The sequence below is a fragment of the Leuciscus leuciscus genome (assembly GCF_965113295.1).
Source record: "Leuciscus leuciscus genome assembly, chromosome: 14".
Classification (NCBI taxonomy): Eukaryota; Metazoa; Chordata; class Actinopteri; order Cypriniformes; family Leuciscidae; genus Leuciscus; species Leuciscus leuciscus.
The window spans coordinates 26,557,832-26,568,746 of record NC_138738.1 but is presented as its reverse complement, the minus strand read 5'-3'; the positions used below and the strand labels follow the sequence as shown (position 1 = coordinate 26,568,746).

The 10,915-nt window shown below is 47.8% G+C and overlaps 1 protein-coding gene and 1 long non-coding RNA gene across 2 annotated transcripts in view; both read right to left on the bottom strand.

Moving 5' to 3' along the window:
• Positions 1–301: 301 nt before the first annotated feature.
• LOC309474485 overlaps positions 302–10,915 on the bottom strand; it is a 62,543-nt gene continuing 51,929 nt past the window's right edge. Inside the window, exons 2-3 of the long non-coding RNA XR_014197318.1 lie at positions 2,919–5,074; positions 302–440 (exon numbers count right to left, since the gene is read on the bottom strand). This is a non-coding gene — a long non-coding RNA (uncharacterized lncRNA). The remainder of the gene's footprint in view (positions 441–2,918; positions 5,075–10,915) is intronic.
• Positions 5,448–8,506, bottom strand: LOC309513991 (uncharacterized protein; the record flags this gene model as incomplete). Its single annotated transcript, XM_082190110.1, has 4 exons — positions 5,448–5,451; positions 6,978–7,033; positions 7,085–7,823; positions 8,211–8,506. The coding sequence occupies 4 exons, from the start codon at positions 8,504–8,506 to the stop codon at positions 5,448–5,450; spliced, it is 1,095 nt and encodes a 364-aa protein (XP_082046236.1).

Below are 10,915 nucleotides of genomic sequence, written 5' to 3'. Positions count from 1 at the left end.
TTTATGAGCTGGAAGCCCAAATTATGTTCAAATAAACAACTAAATACTTGAAATCGTTTAAGTTGTGGGCCCTGAATCTATAATCTATGGAAGTTTAACGTTTTGAATGGAATTATGGAAATAAATAAACTTTTCCATGATATTCAAATTTTTTGGAAAGGGTCTGTATATGAATGGCTACAGTCACAAATCGATAATGCAAATTCTAAAGCAGAGGCAGCTATTCAATTTCAAAATGTTAAACTTTCTGATTGTTATAAGGGTGGATGGAAAATCAGAGTGCCCCTGATTTCTCAACATACCACTAATAACAGAAACATAATAAAAACGGATAGATCTGAAGTGTGATCGCTTCAATTACAAATCACAGTTTCAAGGATTTAAAAGAGCTTCTGATATGTTAGTGTTTTTGAAGGTTACCATTGTGGTGAAGTGTAGACCTGTAACGTGCCGGAGAAAGCAGGCGGAAGCGAGGATCTAAACGCAAGGTTTTAATGAAATAGACATAGAACAAATAATAAAGAACTTCAGGGATAAATAAACAAAACCACGAGCATGACAAGACTATAAGCAACCCTTACATGTACAACAACTGACAAAGTAACAAGTGAAACACAAGGGCTATAAATACACAGGGACCAACAAGCTAAACAAGATAACAAGGGGGTGTGGCTAATTAGAAACACCTGGGGATACTAATAAACTAGAAAAAACTACAAAGGACTACAAAACATGACACAGAACAGGACATAACTAAAGTCCACACAAGACGAGGGAAACACAAGACAGGAATCATTACATAGCCCCCCACTTAAGGAGTGGATTCCAGACACTCCTCAGAAAAACAATAGTCCAGGAGGGTGGTGGATCGGAGGCGGATCCGGGGGCGGGATGGAGGGCCAGGCCCATGGAACGGAAGAGGGCCTGGAGACTGCGACAGGACGAGAGGCCAGGGTGGAGCAGCCAGTGCAGGCGACCAGGGCGGAGACGAACCCTCAGGCGGCCAGGGCGGAGACGAACCCTCAGGCGGCCAGGGCGGAGACGAACCCTCAGGCGGCCAGGGCGGAGACGAACCCTCAGGCGGCCAGGGCGGAGGCGACCCCTCAGGCGGCCAGGGCGGAGGCGACCCCTCAGGCGGCCAGGGCGGAGGCGACCCCTCAGGCGGCCAGGGCGGAGGCGACCCCTCAGGCGGCCAGGGCGGAGGCGACCCCTCAGGCGGCCAGGGCGGAGGCGACCCCTCAGGCGGCCAGGGCGGAGGCGACCCCTCAGGCGGCCAGGGCGGAGATGATGGACCCTCGGACGTCCAGGGCGGAACAGGAGACCACCCCTCTGGCGGTCCTGGCGGATCAGACTGGTCCGGAGGTGTATTGCCCCCCCCCAAAATTTTCTTGGGGAGGCTCCCCGGTAAAGAGTCCTGGACCAGTGATGAAGAGAGCCTTGAGCTGGGCAGGACCAGCGGCGAAGAGGGCTTTGAGCTGGGCAGGACCAGCGGCGAAGAGGGCTTTGAGCTGGGCAAGACCAGCGGTGAAGGCTCTGTGCTGGACGGGACCAGCGGTGAAGGGGATGTTAAGCTGGACAGAACCAGCGGCGAAGAGGACTCTGAGCTGGGCGGGACCAGCGGTGAAGGCTCTGGACTGGACGGGACCAGCGGCGGAGAGGACTCTGAGCTGGGCAGGACCAGCGTTGAAGGCTCTGTATCGGCAGAAGCGACATGAACAGTCTCTGGATCGGCAGAAGCGACGTGAACAGTCTCTGGATCAGCAGAAGCGACGTGAACAGTCTCTGGATCAGCAGAAGCGACGTGAACAGTCTCTGGATCAGCAGAAGCGACGTGAACAGTCTCTGGATCAGCAGAAGCGACGTGAACAGTCTCTGGATCAGCAGAAGCGACGTGAACAGTCTCTGTGGCGGCCATCTTGTCCGAAGACACAGGCTCGGCAGACGTGACGTGAACAGGCTCGGCGCCGGCCATCTTGTCTGAAGACACAGGCTCGGCAGACGTGACGTGAACAGTCTCTGTGGCGGCCATCTTGTCCGAAGACACAGGCTCGGCAGACGTGACGTGAACAGGCTCGGCGTCGGCCATCTTGTCTGAAGACACAGGCTCGGCAGACGTGAGGTGAACAGTCTCTGTGGCGGCCATCTTGTCTGAAGACACAGGCTCGGCAGACGTGACGTGAAGTGCAGGCTCGGGTGGACTGGCATGATGTGCAGGCTCGGCTGGACTGGCGTGAAGTGCAGGCTCGGCTGGACTGGCATGAAGTTTCTCCACCTCCCCTACAGTGAAGGGGGAACCACAAAACTGCAGGACAAAGTCAATGTACTGTACCAGGGTCCAGCTGGGGTCTTCCTCTGGTAAATTTAAGCTAATGTCCTGTTCTAGTCCACTCCAGAAACAGTCCTTCAGCCTAGCCTCGTTCCCAGGAACGAGATGACTATATAAAAGGAACTCCTCCACATAACTTTCGATGCTGCGATCATTTTGAAATATAGAACAAATTTTGCTCAGTGGGTCCCAGCTAGTACTTGCTAGATCCATAGTTGGTCAGTTGTTCTGTAACGTGCCGGAGAAAGCAGGCGGAAGCGAGGATCTAAACGCAAGGTTTTAATGAAATAGACATAGAACAAATAATAAAGAACTTCAGGGATAAATAAACAAAACCACGAGCATGACAAGACTATAAGCAACCCTTACATGTACAACAACTGACAAAGTAACAAGTGAAACACAAGGGCTATAAATACACAGGGACCAACAAGCTAAACAAGATAACAAGGGGGTGTGGCTAATTAGAAACACCTGGGGATACTAATAAACTAGAAAAAACTACAAAGGACTACAAAACATGACACAGAACAGGACATAACTAAAGTCCACACAAGACGAGGGAAACACAAGACAGGAATCATTACAAGACCTTGTGCTTGGGTGAGGACGTGCTAACAACAATTAAAGTGGATTTAATAATAATAAAAACAACTACTTCAGACATGCAATGGATGTAACATAACTTCTAGCAAATGCTTAACATCAAGAGTCTTTATGGAGTAAAGATTTTGTGAAAGGTTTTCTTATTAGATAACATTTGTAAAAGTTGTAAAATTGCTGAACGCATTCACTAAATAAAATAATCAATTAAATAATTGGATTGTTTGTTTTAATTTTTGTTTGATATTAATTTTAGGATAATTGAACTTAATAGTTTTGGACAAAATTAAGAATGTTAACCTAATTATGTTAACAACCGAATGTTAAAACATAATCTCCTTATTTGTTGCACTATTATTATTTTCTGTAACTCTGACTACATGTGCTGAAAAATAGAAATAATATTTCATAAAAACCTTTAATATTGCCAAAGAAGTAAGGTAACACAAGCATCAAAATGGTAGGCATACATGCAGGTCTTTAAGTAAATGCACAAAATATAAAAATCATTAAGCTGTCATTTTTGTGTATTCATAAAGTCAAAGGGTGTTCTATAATGTGTTCTAAGTTTAAATGTTAGAAAAATCTGATCTTCAAAAGGTGTCAGAATTGAGGTGTCATTTTTGGGTTTCATCTTTCTTTCACGCATTCTCCTAGAACAACAGGATGGGTGACAGCTCCCACAGGAAGAGGACGATTTAGCTTATCAGAACAATCACTGATAAGAGTAGGCTATATAAAATGTAACTTCCTGGCTCTTTTGTTTTGACCCCTGACTTTTCCTGAAGTCACTGGTATAAACATCTAATTATACTGATCTTACAGCCTGGTCCCTGTCAGGTGTCAAAATGGGGACATCCCTTGACAGGAATGCTTCAGATCAGGAGATTTTATGATAGGGGACTGCGGTATCTTTGATTGTTAAACACCAGGTGTCCGGCCTATCATTTAATTGCTTGATGGTTTGTGAAACAAACTGCATTATGTTAATACATAGCAACTACGCAGAGAGGAAGGGGAGGGCCTGTGCCCCTGCAATGATGGAAACAATTTTCATTCTCAGTTTAGCAAACGGAGAGCATACATCTCTTCTGCTCAAGGATTCAAGGATTCTAAATTCAAGGATCTATGATTTTAACCAGAGAGAAAAATACCTCCTAATTTCACAGATGGTAAGTTCACTTCAACACATGTTTAAAACCTTAAAATACTTGATAATTTAACGTCTTATTTTAAACAAAACTAACATGTACAAGTTCAAATAAAGTTTTGACAAAAAAGGTTTTTATAAAAAGATAAACCTCACATATTTCAGACTTTAAATAATTTTTTTTTTATAAAAAGAATGAGTCAAAAAGATAAATTACTGACATTTACAATGCACTTTAGCTTATCTTTTATTATTAATAGTAAAATTCGGTCCGATTTTCCCGTGGCATCTGTCGTTGCTATGCAACCATGCACTGTGCTCTCCACAATGACAAAGAAGTTTTAGTGGCTAATGGATTTCCACCACCGAAAAATGCGTGCTGTAGCTCTGTTACAAGATTTATTTACTGTGAAGAGAAAAACACCCGTAATGTTTGGGTGCACCCCCATCCGTCCTGTTGACTGAGCTTTCAATGTTGTTACGGAAAGGGCGAAGCTGATTGGTTGGTTCTTGTCACATGACCTGCGGTGCGTTTGCGGCATTCTGAAGAGTTGAGATTTTTTCAGTGAGACCCCTGCTCTAGAGCTCCACTTTGTAGGCTACGACTTGATACTTTTTTGCTACTTTGTAATAACTTTCTGCGGACAGCGTTTCTGGAAATGAATGAGGGTAAAACCTTTTTAAGACCTGACTAAATGAAATTTAAAGGGATACTCCACCGTTTTTTCATCTTAAACTATGTTATTCCCTTAACTAAGACGAGTTGATGCATACCTCTCTCGTCTCAGTGCGTGCACTCAATCGCTCTGGCGCGCGGCGACACTTTGATAGCACTTAGCTTAGCCTAGTTCATTCATTAGGAACCAAACAGAGATGAAGCTAGAAGCGACCAAGCACCTTCACGTTTTCCCTATCGGCTATTTATATTCTCCTGATCAGACAGACATTTGTTTTCTTAACTCATATAATGTGGTAGACAAAGGGGAACTGGAGCGCTGCTGGTATCCCTTGTATCCTCTGGTGCTCTTGGAAGGGTTAAATGGTCAAAAAAAATTTAATTTTTTTTTTGAAAAAATCCAAGTCCCGGCACTCAGTAGGTTACGAAAAAGTTCAAAAGCCTTTATTAATTAGTAGAGGGCTAAAACATTGAAGATAAAAGCACCAACGCGTATCGGCCCACTGGCCTTCATCAGGGTGTCATATAATGTGGTGTTTAAAAGGTTAAAACTTACTTTTAGAAATAGTTAAATAAATTTCATCTTATTTCACATATCTGTTATTTTATACGCTTTTTAATTTGTCTATGCTATTTCTTAATTTCACTCACCCGTTTTTATTCTCCCCACAGAAATGATGGAAGCTGCATCGTCATCTGAAAAACAAATTCATGACAGATTTCTTCATGTTCATAATTTCACCATTCTGTGAACATTATCCACCAATAATAAAAACATCCCTGCAAAAAACATTCACTTCCATTTCACCAATCTGTGGAAATTATCCGCCACCAATAATAAAAACATCCCTGAAAAAAAAACGAAAAAAAAAAAACATTCACTTCCTTGTCACACCAAGCAGTTTACAGTCAAAACACATCTGAAAAACAAATCCATGACAGATCTCTTCATATTCATAACTGTGAACATTTTCCATAATAAAAACACCCCTCCTGCAAAAACGTTCCTCTCACACCAACCAGATTACAATCATAAACACACAGCCAAAAAAATTACGGAAACACACACCGTCAAAGGTCAACAAACAGGTAATCATAAAACCCCCATATATGCAAACATCCGGTCATAAACAGATGTCATAAACTACACTCGGTTACTAACGTAACCTCGGTTCTCTCTAGAGAGGGAACGAGTGTTGCGTAAGTTTAGGTTACGCTACGGAAAAAACTCCTTTTTGCTCGAGAATACTGAAGCCAAAAATTATCCTTAATTTTTAATAATTTAAAACGCATTTGCTACAGCAGCAGACCTAGGCGAGGCAGCTTGCGCGCCCATAGGGTGCTCTGCGGCAACTGCTGCAACCTATCTGTTACGAACTGCTCCGAGACACGAAGGTTTAGATCCAAATGCAGCTTTATTTGAGGGCAATCCAGAGGCGTAATCCAATTTACAGGCAAGGGTCATACACAGATAGGCAGTCCAAACAAAGAAACAAAGAAACAAACAAACAAACAAAACAGGCAGGGACCAGAGGCAAGAGAGTAATCCAGGGAACAGGGCAAGATATCCAAAAACCAAGAGACAAGAAAACCAAGAGAATGCTCAGAAATGCAGTGTAACACTAAAACAAGACTTCGCGGTGAGTGAATGAATGAACATGGTATAAATAGACTGAGACTAACAGGGTGATGGGACACAGGTGAATGTAGTCAGTGATAATGAGGTACAGGTGACTGTGATGAGTGATCAGAGATGATGAGTCCGGGCAGTGAGTATGGGAAATGTAGTCTGAGAGTGAACGTGAGTGTCTGATGTGGAGTGCCCCTCTGGTGGCTCTCAAGGGCACTCCAGCTGGTGACCGTTACATAGCCCCCCCTCTAAGGAGCGGATTCCAGACGCTCCTAAATTGTCCAGGAGGGTGGTGGAGCGGAGACGGACCCGGGGGCGGGATGGAGGGCCAGGCACGTGGAGCGGAAGAGGACCTGGAGACTGTGGTGGAGCAGGCAGTGCAGGCGACCGGGGCGGAGCAGGCAGTGCAGGCGACTGGGGCGCAGCAGGCAGTGCAGGCGACCGGGGCAGAGCAGGCAGTGCAGGCGACCGGGGCAGAGCAGGCAGTGCAGGCGGCCGGGGCGGAGACGACCCTTCAGGCGGCCAAGGCGGAGACGACCCTTCAGGTGGCCGGGGCGGAGATGACCCTTCAGGCGGCCAAGGCGGTTCCGACGATTCAGGAACAGGAACGGGCTCAGGAACAGGAACGGTTTCAGGAACAGGAACGGGCTCAGGAACAGGAACAGGCTCAGGTACAGGAACGGGCTCAGGTACAGGAACGGGCTCAGATGCGGCAGCCATCTTGTCCAAAGACACAGGCGTGGAGTCGGCCATCTTGTCCGAAGACACAGGCGTGGAGTCGGCCATCTCGTCCGAAGACACAGGCGTGGAGTCGGCCATCTCGTCCGAAGACACAGGCGTGGAGTCGGCCGTCTCGTCGGAAGACACAGGCGTGGAGTCGGCCATCTTGTCCGAAGACACAGGCGTGGAGTCGGCCATCTTGTCCGAAGACACAGGCGTGGAGTCGGCCATCTTGTCCGAAGACACAGGCATGGAAGACGTGGCGTACACAGTCTCTGGCTCTGGCTGGACAGGACTGACGTGAAGCTCTGGCTCTGGCTCGGCAGGACTGACGTGAAGCTCTGGCTCTGGCTCGGCAGGACTGATGTGAAGCTCTGGCTCTGGCTCGGCAGGACTGACGTGAAGCTCTGGCTCTGGCTCGGCAGGACTGACGTGAAGCTCTGGCTCTGGCTCGGCTGGACTGACGTGAAGCTCTGGCTCTGGCTCGGCAGGACTGACGTGAAGCTCTGGCTCTGGCTCGGCAGGACTGACGTGAAGCTCTGGCTCTGGATCAGCGCGCTCTGAGCTTGACGGGACCAGCGGCGGCGAGGGCTTTGAGCTGGGTAGGACCAGCGGCGAAGAGGACTCTGAGCTGGTTAGGACCAGCGATGAAGAGGGCTTTGAGCTGGACAGGACCAGCGATGAAGAGGGCTCTGAACTGGACGGAACCAGCGGCGAACTGGACGGAACCAGCGGCGAAGAGGGCTCTGAGCTGGGCAGGACCAGCGGCGAAGAGGGCTCTGAGCTGGACGGAACCAGCGATGAAGAGGGCTCTGTGCTGGACGAGACCAACGGTGAAGAGGGCTCTGTGCTGGACGAGACCAGCGGTGAAGGCTCTAGCTTGGCGGGCATGTCGCTTGCTGTCTCAGGCGCGGCGGGCATGACGCTCTCAGTCTCAGGGGCGGCAGGCATGACACATACTGCCTTGGCTTCGGCAGATTTAGCGTGAAGTGCGGGCTCGGCTGGACTGGCGTGAAGTGCAGGCTCGGCTGGACTGGCGTGAAGTGCAGGCTTGGCTGGACTGGCGTGAAGTGCAGGCTCGGCTGGACTGGCGTGAAGTGCAGACGGTGACATGGCGTGCCACGGAAGGAAGCTCTCCAGACATCTGGAGAGTGCCTCTCTCCAATCCAGACCGGAGAGATCGGGGAGCTCCCTCGGGTCGACCTCCTTAGCCCCCAGCCGGTAACACAACTTAATTGCCTCGTCACCCAGAGAGCAAGAGGCAGCGAGAGGAACAAACCCCCAGGTGTACTGGAACAGATCGAGGCTATCCAGGGCCAAGGCCGCGATCTGTCCAGCGAACTCCCGACTCATGCTGGGAAGATCAGGCGAGATCCGTACTGCTGGATTCCTGGAGGTCATAGCTGCTGGATCTGGGTGTGGCGAAGTCTTCTGTTACGAACTGCTCAGAGACACGAAAGGTTAGATCCAAATGCAGCTTTATTTGAGGGCAATCCAGAGGCGTAATCCAATGTACAGGCAAGGGTCATACACAGATAGGCAGTCCAAACAAAGAAACAAAGAAACAAACAAACAAACAAAACAGGCAGGGACCAGAGGCAAGAGAGTAATCCAGGGAACAGGGCAAGATATCCAAAAACCAAGAGACAAGAAAACCAAGAGACAAGAAAACCAAGAGAATGCTCAGAAATGCAGTGTAACACTAAAACAAGACTTCGCGGTGAGTGAATGAATGAACATGGTATAAATAGACTTAGGGCGCTTTCACACTGGCAGTTTAGTGCGGACCGGGGCACGGTTCGCATGAAAAATCGCTAATGTGAACGCTGTCATCGGACCCGGGTGCGCACTAGAGTACCGAACCCGAGACTACCTGGAGGAGGTGGTCTGAGCTCGGTTGCTCCCGAACCGTGGTGCGGTTCGCGTTAATGTGCAAGCAACACGGACTCGGGTGCGCGCTTGTTCAGGAAGTATAGTATCCCGCGCATGCGTATCACTGTCGATATCATTGTTTGATTGCGTTTGCGATGACGTAAGATCACTGCAAACGCACCTGGGTTCGATACAACTAATTGAATGTGAAACCAGACCAACGCTGCGGGGGGCGCCGGGAACTAGCGCACTCGGGTTCGGACCGCAGCAAACGAACCCAGTGGAAAAACGCCCTGAGACTAACAGGGTGATGGGACACAGGTGAATGTAGTCAGTGATAATGAGGTACAGGTGACTGTGATGAGTGATCAGAGATGATGAGTCCGGGCAGTGAGTATGGGAAATGTAGTCTGAGAGTGAACGTGAGTGTCTGATGTGGAGTGCCCTCTGGTGGCTCTCAAGGGCACTCCAGCTGGTGACCGTTACACTATCAGTGCGTCTGCCATGACTTCAGCGCCAATGGAAAGGCTTCCCTGCGCTACGTCATGGCCCGCCAATATGGGTGTGGCCTAAGCCTATAAATACCCATCGCTCAGGTTGCACTATGATTTCAGTCGACTGGAAGCGAAACCATAACGCAGCACAAGCACGGCAGGCTACGCAACACTCGTTCCCTCTCTAGAGAGAACCGAGGTTACGTTAGTAACCGAGTGTCGTTCTCTTACGAGAGTACTCTCGTGTTGCGTAAGTTTAGCTTACACTATGGGAACCCAATGTAAAACGCCGTGCGTGCTAAGTGTCCAACACAAATGTCCCAAGGGCAGAATGCCCAGGGCTCATGTATGAGTGGAAAGACGCATAGCGGCAAACGGGGCGTGACGACTCGGTAACATGAAGATAGGTGCTTACACATATATACAGTTAAGACAATATATCAGCCTTGAACTGCATAGGCCCACAGGACATTGCAATATATCAACAGTCTAAGCAAACTGGGTTGGGTAGACATAGTTAATACTGCATAATTAGACTGAGAACAGCCTAGCCTGTAGGGCAGGCACTTCCAGGTTGTAAAACCTTATAAATGTAGACAGGGAGGCCCAGCCTGCTGCCATACAAATGTCTTGAAGTGAAACCCCACTCGTCCATGCCCACGACGAGGCCATGCCTCTAGTTGAGTGGGCTCTAACGCCCAAGGGGCAATCTAGGCCCTTGGAGGCGTAAGCTGATGCAATAGCATCAACTATCCATCTGGACAGGGTCTGTTTCGAGGTGGCTAGCCCTTTAACGCGACCACCGAAGGAATCGAAAAGCTGCTCTGTCTGTGTGGCGGATGTTGGTGAGCCTGGGTCAGGTCAGTTTGAGTCTTTTTATTAAATGGACTTTGTTTACAGTAAAGAATACACAACATTATTATTTTGGTTTAATAAACTTTATTTAAACTTTCGTTTGGAGTTAAGTGCGCACACTCTTTAACGTTTAGTTTGTTGAGTTTATTCTTACCGTCTGAGTTCCGTGAGCTGGTGCACCGTCAAAAGGGGTTCGGGTGAAAACATCGGGCATATATGGTTCCGGCCAATGATCGGGCCACAGCCATTCCGGTTTCTGCTCCGGGGGAACTCCAAGAACTATTTCGCTTCCTTTTCTTTTGTTTATTTATAAGAAGTACATTTATTAAGTGAAGTAATTTGTCAGTATTATTTGAAGTGTTTTTTTATGTATATTTTATGTTTTCATATTCGTTTATTGGGCCCTATTTTAACAATCTGAAACGCAAGTATCAAGCGCGAAACGCAAGTAACTTTGTGGGCGGGTCTTGGGCGCTGTTGCTATTATACCGGCGGGATAAATGACTCTTGCAAATCTAAAATGGGTTGTCTGAAGTAGCTTCATTAATCATAGGTGTGGTTTGGGCGTAACGTGAAATAAACCAATCAG